At 46.7% G+C, this 16,904-nt stretch overlaps 2 protein-coding genes and 1 long non-coding RNA gene across 6 annotated transcripts; 1 reads left to right on the forward strand and 2 right to left on the reverse strand.

Moving 5' to 3' along the window:
• Positions 1-432: 432 nt before the first annotated feature.
• TADA3 (transcriptional adaptor 3) lies at positions 433-9,407 on the reverse strand. 3 transcript variants are annotated; one of them, XM_051981762.1, is made up of 9 exons: positions 9,112-9,407; positions 5,353-5,581; positions 4,653-4,903; positions 4,348-4,495; positions 4,016-4,157; positions 3,787-3,890; positions 3,101-3,210; positions 2,683-2,868; positions 433-988 (listed from the first exon to the last, which is right to left on the reverse strand). In XM_051981762.1, the coding sequence occupies exons 2-9, from the start codon at positions 5,557-5,559 to the stop codon at positions 796-798; spliced, it is 1,341 nt and encodes a 446-aa protein (XP_051837722.1). In that variant the 5' UTR covers positions 5,560-5,581; positions 9,112-9,407; the 3' UTR covers positions 433-795. The 3 variants fall into 3 exon arrangements, with proteins under 3 accessions (XP_051837722.1, XP_051837705.1, XP_051837714.1); XM_051981745.1 differs by lacking the exon at positions 9,112-9,407 and having other exon boundaries at positions 5,353-8,684; XM_051981754.1 differs by lacking the exon at positions 9,112-9,407 and having other exon boundaries at positions 4,348-4,453; positions 5,353-7,693.
• A 224-nt stretch (positions 9,408-9,631) lies between these two features.
• On the forward strand, positions 9,632-16,765 carry ARPC4 (actin related protein 2/3 complex subunit 4). 2 transcript variants are annotated; one of them, XR_007951171.1, is made up of 7 exons: positions 9,632-9,725; positions 10,499-10,617; positions 11,057-11,168; positions 13,141-13,236; positions 14,947-15,117; positions 15,603-15,658; positions 16,498-16,765. XR_007951171.1 is itself a non-coding variant. In XM_051981862.1 (6 exons), the coding sequence occupies exons 1-6, from the start codon at positions 9,723-9,725 to the stop codon at positions 16,501-16,503; spliced, it is 507 nt and encodes a 168-aa protein (XP_051837822.1). In that variant the 5' UTR covers positions 9,637-9,722; the 3' UTR covers positions 16,504-16,765. The 2 variants fall into 2 exon arrangements, 1 of the variants encoding a protein (XP_051837822.1); XM_051981862.1 differs by lacking the exon at positions 15,603-15,658 and having other exon boundaries at positions 9,637-9,725.
• On the reverse strand, positions 13,243-16,491 carry LOC127551795 (uncharacterized). The gene is made up of 3 exons (XR_007951172.1): positions 15,889-16,491; positions 15,256-15,443; positions 13,243-13,789 (listed from the first exon to the last, which is right to left on the reverse strand). It is a non-coding gene; the product is annotated as an uncharacterized LOC127551795 (long non-coding RNA).
• Positions 16,766-16,904: the final 139 nt, after the last annotated feature.

The raw sequence follows: 16,904 nt of genomic DNA on the forward strand, positions 1-16,904 counted from the left end.
ACAGAGGGATTTCTGGCCAATGTGAATCTTCAAGCCGGAAAGATATCGCTAAGCCCAGTGGACTTAATTTAATTGGACCATCTAAATCACTAAGCTTTTGCTCCTGCCAGCCCCTTTGCTTATACTTTTCTCAAATAACCCCAGCACTTCTAGGCTAGACCTTGAGTACCTGAGCATATTCTGCACTGTTTCATTGTCTAATTTTTCACACAATTAAGTCTTATCTCCTCAAGAATATGGAGAGCTCCTTAGGGTCAAAGACTATGTATCTTTGTATCCCCCATAGCACCCAACACATCTCTAGGCACACAGGAAATGCTCACATCAGGAAGGTTCTGGGTCTTCATGATTATCCCTATCTGACTGTTGCTTTTTTATCCCCGCCCTCCCATGTGGGTTCCTTCTTTCTACTGCAATAGATGACACTGGAACTTGTATTATATTCTTAAAAACCAGAGCAGTCTGTTTACTCTAAAGTTCACACCTCAGAAAAACACAGGGTCAAAGTCCTTGAAAGAAAAGAGAGGGAAGAAGGGACAACAGCCAGACACAGGAGAGAAGGGAAGCCTAGGCTGAGACACCGATATGTCATGTGGAGCCAAGCGCAGCCTGGGGCCAGCTCCTGTCCAGCTGAGCCTTCCTGCTCCCTTGCTGGGCATTGTCTAAAACGTCCGGTGAAGAGGGGCAGCCAGCAGAGCAGCTCCCGTCCATTCTGCCAGAGAAAGCCAGCAGGCTCTTCCCATTCCTCTAGGCACCAACATCTGGGAGAATGAGAAGAACTGCGGGCTGGGCTAACTATCCATCCAGAAGTTTGAGGATGCTCTCCCGCTCCTTCAGCGTCTTCCAGGCCTGGTCCTTCTCCTTCTTGGTCGGGGTCCTCTTCTTCTGCCGGGCAGCCATGATCTTCCGGAAGGCATCCATGACTTCGTTGTCTGCCATGCGTACCCGCTGCCTCAGCTCCTGGCGATTCACTTCCTCTTTGGCCAACCTACAAAGACCAACACATGTGTTCAGTCCCCTAGCTCGGGAAGCATCTCCTACTCTTCTCCTTCAACATCCCAACCAAACTGCATCTTCTAAAAGCCTTCCTAGTCTGGACCAAATCCATCCATTCCACACCTAGGACAGCTGAGTCTCCAAGCCCCATTCCACTCAAAAAACAAAACAAGAAAACTTAAAAAAAAAAAATTCTATCCAGCTGCTTGATTCCCAAACAACACAATTCCAAAACACCCCAAGATTCTGGCCAGAGGCTTGGGTTTGATCATGAAACAGTCATTTAGGCAGTTCAGTGAAACCTGTGGATCTCTTTTCAGAATGTTTTTAAAAGCACAAAATGCAATAAAAGGATCACTAAGGAAACCAATTATATTTAAAGTTTTAAAATATTAAAATAAACACTAAGTTCACAGACCAAGCTAAAGAACAGCTATTTCAGAGGGATCTGAAAACTGTAAGTTATATATTCTTGTCTTCTTGTCACTCTGATTTATCCCATTTTTCTTGTTTTCTTGCTTTAGACCATAAATACCCATATAGAATCAAGCACACTTTGTCCATGTGCTACACAATGGGCCTGTTGGCTGTCACTGGGGATGCCAAAGGCAAGTAAGGTTCAGTCTCTCCTCTCAAGAACTTGGAACCTACTCACTTCTTCTCTAATAGATTAAAGGAGATTCAAATAGGACCCAGACTTTGATGCTAATTAGCCATGGACATCAGTCAGGCCACCTCTCTTTGGACCTCATGAGATGCACAGAGGGAGGAGAGAGGATATGCAAAAAGGAACAAAGCAATTTGTTACTACTGAATTAAACTCATATGGTTTTAAAAAAATTGTACACAGCAGAAGGCCATAGTTTCTTGCTCAATTCTCTTTCCTATTCTTCCATGTCTTGAAATGTTTGTAATTACTGACTACGTTAAAAAAAAAGAACAAAATGAGTAGGATGAAATACTGTAAGGTGAAGTTGTATGTTAAGTTTTGCAAACCTTTTTTCTTTGAAAGTCACTGAGCAGAGAACAGAGGTGTACATACAGAAATGACTGTGATGTAACAACAAAAGACATCAACAAAACATTTTTTAAAATGATGATTTGGACCAGATTATGTCTAAATCCTTCCAGCTCTAACATTCTAGGATTTTCTCCCACAACATTATCCCCTGATGTTCCTGCCAGAGTTATTATAAAGCTGGATCGATTATGCACCTGCCCCATCTGTTCATGAGTCCTAAAAGCATCCAATATGTAGCTCAGTGGGTGCCCCCAAATACCCCAAACAATGATGATTCCACACTGATGAGGATGCAAAGTAAATAATCTGAGACACTCTTAGTCTCCATGACCAAGTTCCATCACCTGGAACCCAATCTCTGATGAGTGATAGCCTCATCAGTGATAGCCAAATGACACCCTGCCACTCAAAAGTCTTTCCGACTTTGTGGTACCAATCAAGGCTTCAATGGCAGAAACTTTTAGAATTCAAAGTCACCTTCACCCTACAAGGAAGCATCACAGAAAGATTTTAGGGAGCCCAATGTCAACAGCTTATGTTCCCTTAGTGACAACTCCACTGCCGTGGGGGACACTTTCAGAGGGTAACACGGCCACCCAACAAGGTGGGAAGTAACTGACTAGCTGTGACCTAATTCCCACTGACCCTCCTGTGCTCATGCCCACCTCAGGAGATCATGCTTCTTGGTTCGGTTGTGGGCGCTGAGCGCCTTCAGTTCAGCCTGACGCTTCCGCAGCTCAGCCAGGACCTCGTCCTCCGAGTCCTCAGCCGGCCTGTCCTCTGACTCCAGCAGGCCCTGGGCTATCAGCTCCTCCTTGATTCGCCCCTCCAGAGACTTCGTATGGGGAACACTGTGGATGGGTCAGATGGTCACAGTTACCTAAGCTTTACAAATGACGCTGCCCTCTTCCATTAAAGGGCCAGCCCTGCAATGCTTCTTGATTTGAGCAGCAGCTTCTGCCACTCTCTGCTCCCCACAGGAAGCCAGAGACCTGGAAGAGTCAGCTGGTCTTTAGAAAAAAGTAGGAGCAGATGCTGGGCAGGAACAGGGGGAGGACAAGCAGAGAAGGGACCACTACTCACCTGAATGGCTTGTTCTGATTCCGAGGAGAGGTACTGGCACCATCGGCTCCAGACTCCTTGCCAGACACATCTGGGATAGGGGAATCTTCCATGGGGGAGATGATGTTTTCCTAAGAGATTATAAAAGCAAGACAAAGGCAAGGAGTATAGTCTCAAGCTTGGCTCGGTCCCCCACCACTCACCTTCCCTGTACCTCCCAGATTTTGACAGGTAACCCCTTCAACAAATCACAGCGCCTCTCTGAGATGCCCTGCTCTTGTCTACCTTTCTCCAGGAAGCCTTCCCAACTAAGAGCAAGGGTTCTGGTCACTACAGCAAACACCCTTTTCCCTAGCAGTTATGAATGAAAAAGGTAGCCAGCTATGGCTTGAAGATACTGAATTTCCAAGTTTCTCCTTAGGTGTCTAAGCTGTATCCCTCCTCCTTCCATAAGGCTATGAGTTCTCCGGACAGTCCATGCCCATTGACCTCCCATGAAAAAGGGTTCCACATAATACTGACCAACTCTTAGGGCTGCAGCTCTGGCAGTAAGGGACCAGAGAGGCCCTAATTTTAGAGGTGAGGAAACTAAGAGCCACAATGGCTTGCCCAAGGTCACATAGGTAGTCCTGTCAGACTGTCTCAGTCTGGTTTCTACGTCCCCTGCACTAGGGCGTCGGGAGAACGCCAAATCTCTGGATCCTCACCTCCACCAAAGCCTGTAAGAGCCGTTGAGTCAGAGGACCAAAGGGACACCCGTCTTCAGGCTGCTCATGCTGCGCCTCTGATTTCTTAAGGAGAGCGTCCACATCTGGAACCAGAGAGGAGTAGGGGGTGTAAAGGGGGCAGAGGATTGTTGGGCACAGCTTAGACACTTTTCCTGGTCTTACAGGGATGAAGAGAAAAAAGGATATCTGACGAGTCTTAGGAGAATACCTTTAGTGTCCAGTTCGGTCAGTGGTCCCATAATGCCCTTCTTCTTGTCGGCTACGGCTGCTGCCCGGGCCCCATCCTTCTGTTCTTCCAGTAAATCCTCCTGGGCCCAACGTTGGGAATAGTGCTTCCCCAGGGGTGGGATCTGCACGGAAAAAGGAAGCAACCAACCTCAATAGTACAAGAACCAGTCAAACTGAAGAACCTTTGGAGTGGTTATTCCTTCCTTATTCAATATGTTTCAGAACCAGAGCTTGAGGTGGTCTGAGCTTCCAACTAAGACACTCCCTGCCCAAAGCAGGGTCAGACAAGGGGTGGTGCTGAGAAAGGTCTACCTTGTAATGCTCAGCCTCATCTTCTGGGGGCTTCAGCAGCTCTTCCAGCGTTCGTACTTCCTCACTGGTGATGTCGGCACAATACGGCTCCACGGAAGCCCAGAACCTGGGAGCAGAGCCTGGCCCTGAGCACAGACAGTCCCCTCGCCTATTATCAGCCACTGTATTAAGTGCCTGCTTGATGGCTGGTCCCATCCTACATGCTTATCCCAGAGAACAATGACAGCCCCCAGGATATCAGAAGCCCCCAGGGGGTCCCTCCCAATTCCTGATAACCCCTTTCCCGACTTCTCCCAGCCCTGCACCTGTTAGGAGCATCATTCTTGGGAATCCGTGGCACATCAATGGGGTCATCTGTGAATTCATATTCTTGGATCTTGGGCTGGAGGTTCTTGGACTTGGGCCGGCCAGGGCCAGGGCCAGGCCCATGACCTGCCTTTCCTTCCAGCTTCTGCTTTTTGGGCTTGCCATGTTTTGCAGGGGCTCCCAGTTCATGGTCCCGGCCCAACTTCAGAAATCGTCGGTCACCCTTCTTATCCTGCCAGTCAGTCAGGATCTGAAAGACACATGGTTAGTTACTGAGGAAAGGAAGTCAAGGGAGTTGCTTTCATCCCAAGAAAAACTGGAATCTTAGTGACATAAACCCTTAAGAAATGGAAACTATTATTCAAATATTCCTCTCGACAGCCTTCCTAGGCAATACGTGATCCTATACTGCCAAAGCCCTTCCCTGCCCAACACTCCCTGCAATTCATATTGCGGTCATGGTGTTCCTATACTTTCTTTTACATATAGCCTGCCTGCCTCCCACATGGGGAAGCTTCCTTTGTTTTGTCCCGAACGCCCCAGAATACTCACAGCCCTAGCACAGTAAGGCTGCTCAGCCTTTACTAATCTAATGCCGATTCCCTATTTTGGCTTCACTATCCAATCGGCACCCCCTCCCCTCTCCTTCTACCTTGCCACCTGACTCCAGAGCAGGGACAAGTTAAAGGAAGGAGTCACCTGGGTCTCGGCCTCCAGCACCCGAAGACGCCGGCTGGCCGAAGAAAGCAGGTTCTCCAGCTCCAGCTGCAGAGTATCGAGCTCCTCAATGCCGATGCCATCGTCTTCTGAGCGGGCCAGCACCGCTGTATAGCGAGGACATACCTTCAAGTGGTCCACCGACTTGAAGTCATGGAACTGCAGCGGGCAGTCCTTGAGCTCACTCATGGCCCTCGTAGGCTCTAAAGGGCTGGAGAGGAAAACAGTCAACTGACAAGAACTGGGAAGTGGCATGGGTCAGGAGGACCTCTGGGGAGGTGGGCCTTCAAGGTTGGTGACGGGCCAGGGCTAGCAGCCTGAATGTCAGAAGTCAATAGTAATTCTCTCCACTTCCAATGTCATTACTCTCTTTGAGGCAGCCTCTTTTCTTCAAAGGTGACCCTAATTCTACCTACCAGTTCTTGTCTTTATTCATCCTCCCTCACAAGTTATTGCCCCCGCCCATAACCCCAAACCTTCTCCCTTCTTCCCTTCTCTTTTCTTTTCATTCTTCTTGTTCCTCATTCAATTCAATAAGCCTTCATTGAGCACCTACTGCATACCAGGCACTGTGCTAGATACCACAAATACAAAGATAAAAGAGAAAATAATCCTTGCCCTTGAGGAATTTATATGCTACTGAGGGGAAATCATATATATCTATCTACATGTATGTATGTGTGCAAATAGGTCCTAAAACATACACAATAAATATAAATTAGTTCGAGGGATAGTTTGGAGGAAATTGACACAGTTATTTTGGGAGTTGACATTTAAACTGAATCCTGAAGATCCCAGGGACAGCCTATGTAAAGATGTTGAGATAAAATGGCAAATACTGGGAAGTATGCATGGGCAACTAAGGCAAGTTTGGCTGGGAAGCAGAGCTCTAGAGAAAGAAAAATGAAGTCATAATATAGAGAAATTTTTTTGTGTGCATGAGGCAATTGGGATTAAGTGATTTGCCCATTATACCCCAAAGAGATACTAAAGAAAGGAAAAGGACCCGTATGTGCCAAAATGTTTGTGGCAGCCCTGTTTGTAGTGGCTAGAAGCTGGAAAATGAATGGATGCCCATCAATTGGAGAATGGCTGAGTAAATTGTGGTATATGAATGTTATGGAATATTATTGTTCTGTAAGGAATGACCAGCGGGATGAATACAGAGAGGACTGGCGAGACTTACATGAACTGATGCTGAGTGAAATGAGCAGAACCAGGAGATCATTATACACTTCGACAACGATATTGTATGAGGATGTATTCTGATGGAAGTGGATCTCTTCAATAAAGAGAGCTTTAATTGATCAAAGATGGACAGAAGCAGCTACACCCAGAGAAAGAACACTGGGAAATGAATATAAACTGCTTGCATTTTTGTTTTTCTTCCCGGGTTATTTATACCTTCTGAATTCAATTCTCCCTGTGCAACAAGAAAACTGTTCGGTTCTGCACACCTATATTGTATCTAGGATTATACTGTAACCCATTCAACATGTAAAGGACTGCTTGCCATCTGGGGGAAGGGGTGGAGGGAGGGAGGGGAAAAATCAGAACAGAAGTGAATGCAAGGGATAATGCTGTAAAAAAAATTACCCTGGCATGCGTTCTATCAATAAAAAGTTATTAAAAAAAAAAAAGTGATTTGCCCAGGGTCACACAGCTAAAAAGTATCAGAGGTATCTCAGGCTGGATTTGAACTCAGGTCCTTCTGACTTTAGGACCGATGCTCTATCCACTGCACCATCTAGGTGCCCTATGTGGAGGAATTTAAATGCCAAATTTTAAGGACTAGTCTTTTATCCTAGAGACAACAAAGAGCCACAGAAGTTTCCTTCATATGGCAAAGGGCATGTGAGTAAACATGGGAGGACAGATTTGAGAAATGTGATAGAAGTAGGCCTGCCAAGACTTAGCAACTAGTTGAATACGAGCTGTGAGAGAATGAGGAGCTGAGAGCGAACCCAAGGTTTTGAAGCTGGATGGCTAGAAGGATGGTGAGGGTTTTGTATTCACTTAATTAAGTATGTATTTCCCCTTAGGAGGATGTAGTGAGAGGCAGCATGGCCTAGTGAATAGAACACTCAGCAAAAATAGGGAAGGTAGGATGAGGGACAGGTCTAAGGAGAAAGCTAATAAATTATGCTGAGCTGGAGGTGACTACAGCACATCTTGGAGAAGATGCGGTGAGACAAGGCTGATCTAGGAAAGAGGAGAGCTGGATCTCACAGATCATAGACTTTAAGTTAGAAAGAGCCTTAGGTGACAAGGAATCTGATCCTTCCTCCCGCCCCAACCTCCATTTTTCAGAGAAAACTAAGAGTTCAGTGAATTGTCTGGGATCACACAACTATTATCTAAGGGAAGATAAGAACTTGGATCCATCTGACTCCAGGTATAGGAAGTGCTCCATCCCCTAGGCCATGCTGCCCTTCACTCTGAGATTGGGGAGTCAGCTGCATCCTCCTGAGGGGAAACACTATGTACACAGCGAAGTATGAAAAATACACATAAATATAAAGGAATTTGGGGACAGGGACCACCCCAATTTGGGAAAATCAGCAAAGTTTTTTGTAGGAGGTAAGAGATAAAAGCCAACATGGGAGCCGCCGTCAGTGGAGAAATGAACCTCAAGTCAGAGCCCTGAGGACATTTAAGAGGATGCTTCTGCACTCGGCCAGGCCACCTGAACCTATAAAAGGCAATCGAAGACCACCTGCCTGCCACCCTGCCCCTTCAAACCAAGAAGGTCTGGAGACAGCTCCCCATCCCTGGGAACCCTCAGACCGAACTCTTCCCCAGTGAGAAGCAGCTGGAGAGCCGGAGCTGCCTGGGACTTGATTCCCAACAGCCTCGTGCTTTCTGGGATACCTTCTAGACTTCCTTTACCCGGTGCGAGAGCCCTCCCTTTCAGTGCCCCCCTGAGCCAGAGATCTGCCCGGGCCAGGCTGCGCTGTGAATGTCTCTCCTAAGCCAGACTGCAAGCTCCTGAAGGGCAGGAAGCTCCTTTCTGCGGCCATCTGTATTCCCCGCAGGCAAGCCCAGCACCTGGGAGTAGTAACTGCTCAATGACCAGCGGCGCCTGGCGCCGGGATGCACTTAGCAAGTGTTCCTTGCCCTGGGGAAGAAGGAGCTCCAGAAGGAAGGAGGACTGCTCTCGGTCCTCTCTTCCCTTCCTCTGACCGTGACCGTGACCTTCGCCAAAGACCGGATCTCCTAAATCTGCCAAGCCCAGCACCTTACTGGGGGTGCCACAAAGTGCTCCTTCCCGCTCTCTTGGGCTCCCTTCCTACCTTTCATCCCCAAGCCTCGCCCCTCCCCTCCACACACCCCTATCCCCTGTGTAGTCCCCCCCCAGCCCGCCCCCTACTCCCTGGGGAATTGTCTCCCCCAGCCCAACGCCCCTCATGCCCCATATAAGTGTCCCCCCTCAGCCCGTGCCCCCTCCCCCCTGCGTAGTTGCCCCCCCAAAGCCCCACACCCCTATTCCCCGAGTAGTTATCCCGCCCTCAGCCCCAGGCCCCTCTATTCCCCGTAGAGTTGTTCCGTCAGCCCCACAACCCCTCCCGTCCACGCCCCCCTATTCCACGAGTAGTACTCCCCCTCGCTCTCCGCTCCCCGCCCCACCTCACTGCTAATGTTGTTCGCCCCCCTCCCAAGGCTCCCCTCGCTCCCACGTCCCCCGCCCCTCCTCACTCCCACTGTCATCGCCCACTCCCCACGCCCCGGTCCCGCCTCCACCTTCACAGCCCGAGCTCTATCCAGATCCACGAGGCGCGCGCTCGGCCAGCCTCAGTCCCTCGCGGGTGGGGGGGCAGGGGTCGCGAGAGCAGGTAACCGCTGGTCCTGCAGGGACTGGCGGAGCCGCCCACTGCGGCCTGGGGGTGGGTGGTGCAAAGGGGCCGGGCCCACTCTCGGGCGAGGCAGGGGAGCCTCGGAAGCAGAGGCCTGGGCAGTAACAGACCGCGGGCGGGCGGGGTCAGAACCGGAAGAGGCGGGGCGATCCTGTGTCTGGCCCTGTCCTAATATGGATCCAGAACGGTGAGCTGGGCTGTACTTTCTAGCGAAAGGAGGGGGAGACAGGAGGAGGAACAGGGATGAGAGAGAGGAATGGGCGCAGAAGATCTCCCACCATCCTGTCGGACCTTGAAGAAACAGTGACAACCTCGAAGAAGGCGGTTCCTGCATGCTTTAAGGAGGAGGCGGAAGAGAAAAACTGTCTCTGTTTTGCTCCGGCCACCCCTACCCTCGGAGCGGCGATGGTAGCGCCCAAGCCCGGCTCCCGGAAGAGACGGCGCCCAGAAGCCACTGCACTTCAGCACTTCCGCTTTCCGGCCTAGCCAGCACCAGCAATGGTGAGGGCTGGGGGCGTCCGCTGGGGCCCTTGGGAGGATGGGAAGAGAGGCAGCCTTGCGGCTGAGAAGGAGTTGAGGTGTCTCGGCGGCTGAGGAAGCCCGGGGGTCGCTGGGGAGACCAGGGCAGCTCTACCGGGGAGGAGCCCGGGAGGGCTGAGGGGGGTCCGGGCGCCGGGAGAGCTGCAGGAGCCAAGTCGCGGAGAGCGGATGGGGGACTTGGCAGAAGCGCCAGAGAGGATGAGGGGAGGGAATGGGGAGAAGCAAAAAATCGGGGACTCGGGGAAGGGAGGGAAGAAATAGAAAAAGGGAACCCGAGCTGGGGGCGGATGCACAGGGAGGTGGAGGGGCAAAGGCTCGTAGGGCGGATGTTGGAGAGACCATTAGACCGAGAGGGTGAAGGGGGCAGCCGGGAGGAAGCATTGAGAGCACGGAATGGAGAAGGGGAAGTGAGCAGAGGCGAGGGCAGGCAGCAAAGGGCAGTTCCAAACCAAAGGGTTTGTAACTAGCCCCGCTTGTAACAAGTGACCTTGGCTGAGTCATTTGCCTCTGCCTTAGTTTCGTCTTTTGTGCCACCCGCCCCCAGGGCATCAAAAGCAGCACTTTGGTAGGTTTTTGGGCTCCTAGGAAGTGACTTGTTATGGGAGGATGCTTTGGCCCAAGGGAGGCCTGTGGGGCAGGTTACCGGCCCCCTGGCGGAGAGGCTGTCACAGCTGGTCAGGTCCCTTGGAGCTGTTCCCTGCTGCGACTCCACAGTCCCGGTGTCTTCCTTGCAGACTGCCACTCTCCGCCCCTACCTGAGCGCCGTGCGGGCCACGCTGCAGGCTGCGCTCTGCCTGGAGAACTTCTCCTCCCAAGTGGTGGAGAGGCACAACAAGCCAGAGGTAGAAGTCAGGTAGGAGAGCCGGGGAGCTGGGGGGGGGGACCCAGGGGCCCGGTGGGACAGCCGCCCCAGCTTTTGGTGAGAATCCCAGGAGCGGCAGGGCCAGCCCGGCCTTCTATAAATGATCTCCCAGTTATCACTTCCTCATTTTCCTTACTGTAAGTTCTGAGGGAGGGCAAAGTGAGTGACAGGAGCCCAAAGACATTTCAATGGTGAGTGCAAAAGTTATTCTGACTTGATAAATCTTGGGCCACATTTCATGTTAGTCTTTCTCCCTGAATCTACTGTTAGGATGATCTCTCTGGTTCCTGTTTTGAAGCCTCTGAGTGGTTAGTTCCACTGTGACCACCACCTTGTTCTTTATCTTAGTTGGAGATTATAGGACCTATGGTAGGGTTTTCTGGACTATGCTGTCCCTTCAGTGACAGAATCTTTGACATTACATTTATAGGAGTAGCAAAGAACTCCTCTTGCAACCTGTGACCATCAGCAGGAATGAGAAGGAAAAGGTTCTGATTGAGGGTTCCATCAATTCTGTTCGGGTCAGCATTGCTGTCAAACAGGTAAGTTTACCACTTGAGGACTGTTTAAAACTAGAGACTAGATGTTAGAAAATCTGTATTACAGTGAAGTTACGGGACCTTGAAATTTGAGAGATTGAGAAAAACGCTTGGGAAATGAAACATTGATATTTTCTGTGACCTAACTGCTTTAGGAAAGTAATTTTTTTAAAGTAATTTTCAACATTAACCCTTTGTGGAACCTTGTGTTCCAAATTGTTCTCCTTCCCTTTCCTCTCCCCCCTCCTCTTAGACAGCAAGTAATCCAATATATGTTAAACACGTGCCATTCTTCTAAACATATTTCCACATTTATAATGCTGCACAAGAAAAATCAGATCAAAAAGGGAAAAAATAAGGGAAAAAAGCAAACAACAAAAAAAAAAGGTGAAAATGCTGTTGTTATCCACATTCAGTTCTTATGGTTCTCTCTTGAGTGCAGATGGTACTCTCCATCATGAGTCTATTGGAATTGGCTTGAACCATCTCATTGTTAAAAAGCATCAAGTACATCGCAATTAATCATCACATAATCTTATTGCTGGATACAATATTCTTTTGTTTCTACTCCAGGTTGTTACTTTTTGCAGGCTATGACAGACAGAACCCTCAATAATAAGTCAGAACTACCTGTCCTGACTCTCAAGAGCTTTGTAAACCCAGGCATATCACAGACAAGGTTCTGTTTCTGTGAGCCTCAGTGAGGATAATACACTACGTACTTCGAAGTGTTCTTGTGAAGACCAACTGAAATAATATTACTATATTCAGTTTGCAAACAAAATAATGCAAATATATGCTAATTTCTAATGATAACCCAAATTTAGCAGCAGGGTGTAGAACTGACAAGATGGGTCCAGTTCTTTTTCCTATTTTCTGGGGCCGAGCCTTTTGACTTTTAAGAGAAGATTATGAAGTGGTGCAGTGGACCTTGAATCAAGAAGGTCCATCCTCTTGAGTTCAAATCTGGTCTCAGACCCTTAATAGTTGTGACTCTGGGCAATCACTTTACCCTCTTTGCCTTAGTCCCTCATCTGTAAAAAAAAAAAAGAAACACACACACAGAGAAGAAAATGGCACAACACCTTAAGCTTTCTTAAGAAAATCAAAAATGGGGTCACAAAGTGTCCAACATGATTGAAATTACTGAACAAAAACTCTTATGTATAATTTCATCTGGAGGAGCGACGTAGAACTAGTTTCCAGGAATGGAAATGGGTCATGTTAATTAACTTTTTTGCATCAGGGACCCCTTGGGCAGTCTATTGAAGCTCCTGGACCCCTTCTCAATAGAATGTTGCTTAAATGTACAAAATCTAGAGGATTACAATAGAAAGCAATGACATCAAAATACAGATATGGAAAATATTAGAACATATTCATCAACTCCAGGCTTGGAAATATCCTGTGTTCATGTAATATTCTTAAATTGTGGAGGACCTTCCCTAATATACTTAATATTCCTAATTTTTTTTAATTAAAGCTTTTTATTTTCAAAACATATGCATGGATAATTTTTCAACATTGACCCTTACAAAGCCTTATGTTCCAAATTTCCCCCTTCTTCCCCCCATCCTCTCCTCTAGGTGGCAAGTAATCCAAAATATGTTAAACATGTTAAAATATGTGAAACCAATATATGTATACATATTAATGCAATAATCTTGTTGCACAAGAAAAATCAAATCAAAAAGGGAAAAAAGAGAAAGTAAACAAAATGCAAGCAAACAACAGAATGAAAATGCTGATGTGAAATTCTTCTTATTCTTGAAGATTAGTTTCTTTCCTTTTGGTTTCCAAAAACTTGGGTTTAGAGACATTGCAGAACAGCCACCTCAGAATGGACAGCACTGTGGGGTTGAGTGTGAGAGATTGAAGATCAAACCATTGTACTGTTCATTTTGTCCTATTATGCTGGCTTGTGGAAACCTGTTTTTTTGTTTTGTTTTGTTTTCTTTGTAATTGTTCTCTGTAGGCTGATGAGATTGAGAAGATCCTTTGCCACAAATTTATGCGATTCATGATGATGAGAGCAGAGAACTTCTTCATCTTGCGTAGGAAGCCTGTGGAGGTGAGGTAGAGGCCTGGATCTGGAGCACTTACAACTCTTAGCACAGGAACACAGGAGATGCTCCCTCAAGGTTGGATTCATCAGAATAATGATTTCTGGGAAGAAACTCTAGACTCACTTCAGAGCTTCCACAAATGTCCATAGGCAACTTGAACCCAAAGAGTTTCCAGGGAGAGTAGCTGTAATTGGTGGACCTGGGTTCAGAACTTGATAGATTAATAACTTCTGGTCTGTATAGACAGGACCCTATGACCTTCCTGACTCAAAATGTGTTTCTCATTTTTTTTTTTTTTATTTGCTCATTTGTCCACTTTTCTCCATGACACATGAGAATTCCCAGTAGGATAAGAACAGTGTCTGATACAGCTTTTCTTGCATTCCAAGATTGTTTTTGGATCCATGATTGTCTCTGAAACCTCCGCCTTGGCTAGCTCTCAACCAGAGATCACCATCTTGAAATCTTCTTCCAGGCAGTAGTCAGTGAATTTTCTTCTTTTGTCTGGGAAGGAAAGGCATCTGAGGCTTACAGGAAGCTATTTTCTCAGCTTGAAGACTGTGGGAAATACAGAGAAGCAGAAGACAGTGGTTCCAGTGTTAAAGAATGTCTGATCTAGTTGGGAATATAATTGTTTTTGTTTCATGTACTGTCATTCCATCTTCACAACATTGAGATATTTCCCCATTTTACAACTTAGGAAACTGAAGATTTGACACAAGGCACTCAGGCTAGTTAAGAGACTGATATGAGACCTGGACCTCCTGGCTTTCTCACTTTAATTTAGGGGTCTTTCCATTATACCATTCTATTAGCACTGCCATTAAAAAGGCTCTATATTTCCATATCTCTGCCTCTCTGGGCTTCATGAGATCTAAGGCTAGAAGAGGTCTCAGGAATCATTTAGTGGTTTTTCTCATTGAGACCTTGTGAATTTGTGATTTTCTTAGGATTGCTCAGCATCTCTGACTCCACGTCTAAAATTCGTCCTGATTACTCTTTTCCAGTTTCCAGATCTGCAAAATTTGTATGAGCTAATTGACCTCTAAAGATTTTGCATCTGTGAAGCCTGATGATTTTATGGCAGATGGAGCCACAGTTGCTCCAAAAGTTGGATTTAAGAAAAAAAATGCTTTAAAAACTTGTTAGGCAGAATAATCCTTACAAGATCAGTGCTAGAGAAAAGAAATTATTATTTAGCATGGTTTGTATGTTGTAATCAGTTTGAGAATACAGTTTTTTCTTCCAAATCACAACTTACACGCAGACATCTCATGAATATGCATTCAAAAGATGTAGAAAAGCTTTGGGTAGCCTTAGTACCCTCACCCTCACAAATCACTAGGGTCACTACTATATTAGAGGGTGAAAGATAAACAGCACTTGAGAAGGTAGAGCTTCAATGCTGCCCATCTCTGTATAGAGAAATAATAGATCCAGTGATGATTGAGACATTTTGGGGGGGATCTTGACAATGCAAGACTTTTTTGCTTGGCTCTATTGTTCATAAGGGTTTTTTCCTTGCTTTCTGAGTTTTGAGGGTTTGGGGAAGGAGAAAGGCAGACTTTCATTGATTAAAAAAAAATTTTAAGAATTTTTTTTTTTTAAAGATGGGATGGATTAAGAGAGGATTCTTGGTCTTCAAGGGCTCCTGCTCTCCCTTCCTTACTACCAGCAACTAAATTGCTCATCTTTTTTTTTTTTCTGTTTCTCAGGGTTATGATATCAGTTTCCTGATTACAAACTTCCATACAGAACAAATGTACAAACACAAACTGGTGGACTTTGTCATCCACTTCATGGAGGAGATTGATAAGGAAATCAGTGAAATGAAGCTGTCTGTCAATGCTCGTGCTCGTATTGTGGCAGAGGAGTTCCTCAAGAATGTGAGGATTTTGAAGACTTTACTCTTTTGCGGGAGGGGGTTCAGAAGACTGGCATAGAAGTCAAATTGCCTATTTGAGTAGAAAGACAATATTTAGAAAATGGTGGTTTTTTTTTCCCCCTGAAAAATGAAGGAGTACCTGAGACTGTTTTCATGGAACTAGTTGCTTTAGACTTCTGGAGGCCAGAAAAGATGGAAGTATTTTATTCTTAAGACATCCCAGGAATTCTCCTATAGTGACCTAGGCCCAGCATATCAAACTTCTTGGCCAGGAAGTTGTTGCTTGCATTTCACTTGTATCCATCATGAGGGAACTTAAGTTGTGCTCTGCCAAGATAAATAGTAGTAACTATGGTTTGCATAGCATAGAAGTCATCCTGTATTTCCTTTCTGGCTTTTCTCTTTCAGGCTTAATGATTGTGATTTTTACAGCCAGTCTTTAATTTTTTTTGTTTATTCCTTACAATGTTGTCCGTTTCTTTCTAGTTATAGGGCCCTTTAATGAGGGAATACTTAACTCCATACAATATGAGTACTGACAGGTGTGTACTCCCTACGTATTTATCTATTTGATTTTGGCTAGATTTTGTGTGTACACGTGTAATGCTTATGTGTCCCACAAAATTTCATTTGTTAGTGTTCAATTCACAATTAACTCTTATTCCCAGAGACTTAATTATGCATTGTGTGTAGAAAAGAATAGATTCTGTACAGAAGTTCACTTTCCTAAAAGTGACAATACCAGTTTCTCCTGGGATTTAATTAGACCTACTGCTGTCTTTGCAGAAAATAGATGTATGCATTCAGATGGGTCATTTCATTGGTACGGGTATCTCTTCCACTAATGCAGATGGTAATGCTGTGGTGCCTTAATGGAAGTCTTCTTCCTTGCCATGACTTTAAAACAAGCTAGGACCTAATTGCTGGCCCTTTGGGTAGCAGATCTTTGAATTTGGCTGAGCTGTTCCTGTGATGTTAGATTGTCGCTATATCCTGTCCAGCTTGAAGCAGGCCTGGCCAAAACAAAAAATTATAGCATTCAAGAACCCAGAGGTCCTTTGGCATAACAAAGGGCATCCCAAGTGGGATGTTGGTGGTGAGGCAGCCAGTGAAATGCCAGACCCTTCTTTCCAACCAAGGGGCCAGTCTATAGTTCCCCTGATGCGTCTAAACCCCTCTGCTGGGTGCTAGGCTGGGGTTAAAGGGGAGCATGGGTCTCAGTGCCAAGGAAGGCATTTATAAAGGGTTGGAGAGGGGGGTAGTCTTGAGTAGGAGGAAATTAATGAAAGAGGGAAACTGAAGAATTGAAAGTGGGATGCTTAGCTTGAAATGCCAAGGCCATGGAGCACTCATCCCAGTTTCCCCTTTGCTCTCTTCACAGTTTTAGAGCATCTGACTGGATCTCTGGCTGCTCCCTCCTCTCTGCAAAGCTGCCCTGGCCAGCTCAGAAGACCCTAGGGCAAGGGGAGGGATGGGGCTTGGGGATGCTGGGCACTGCTGGAGAGCTTGCTATTGCAAAGAAAACCGCAGTAGATCTGCAAGGCCACACCCAGTGGGTCAGCCTGGCCATCTATGTTCAGTCCCCTGGGCTGGGACAAGTTTTTTTAATGTCTTTAAATTTAAAACTCTGTGCTTGTAGGACACTGTAACCTTTTGTCTTTTTTTAAACCAGCGTAACCACCTCCAGTTGCTTTACTGGTCGCTGTGGGTCTGGGCGGGCCTGGAACCAAAAGGTGACTGTGGCCTTCCCCACCATTCTCCCTCTCCCCCCCCCCCCCCCAAATGTGC

This window comes from Antechinus flavipes, chromosome 1, assembly GCF_016432865.1.
Source record: "Antechinus flavipes isolate AdamAnt ecotype Samford, QLD, Australia chromosome 1, AdamAnt_v2, whole genome shotgun sequence".
NCBI classification, from domain to species: domain Eukaryota; kingdom Metazoa; phylum Chordata; class Mammalia; order Dasyuromorphia; family Dasyuridae; genus Antechinus; species Antechinus flavipes.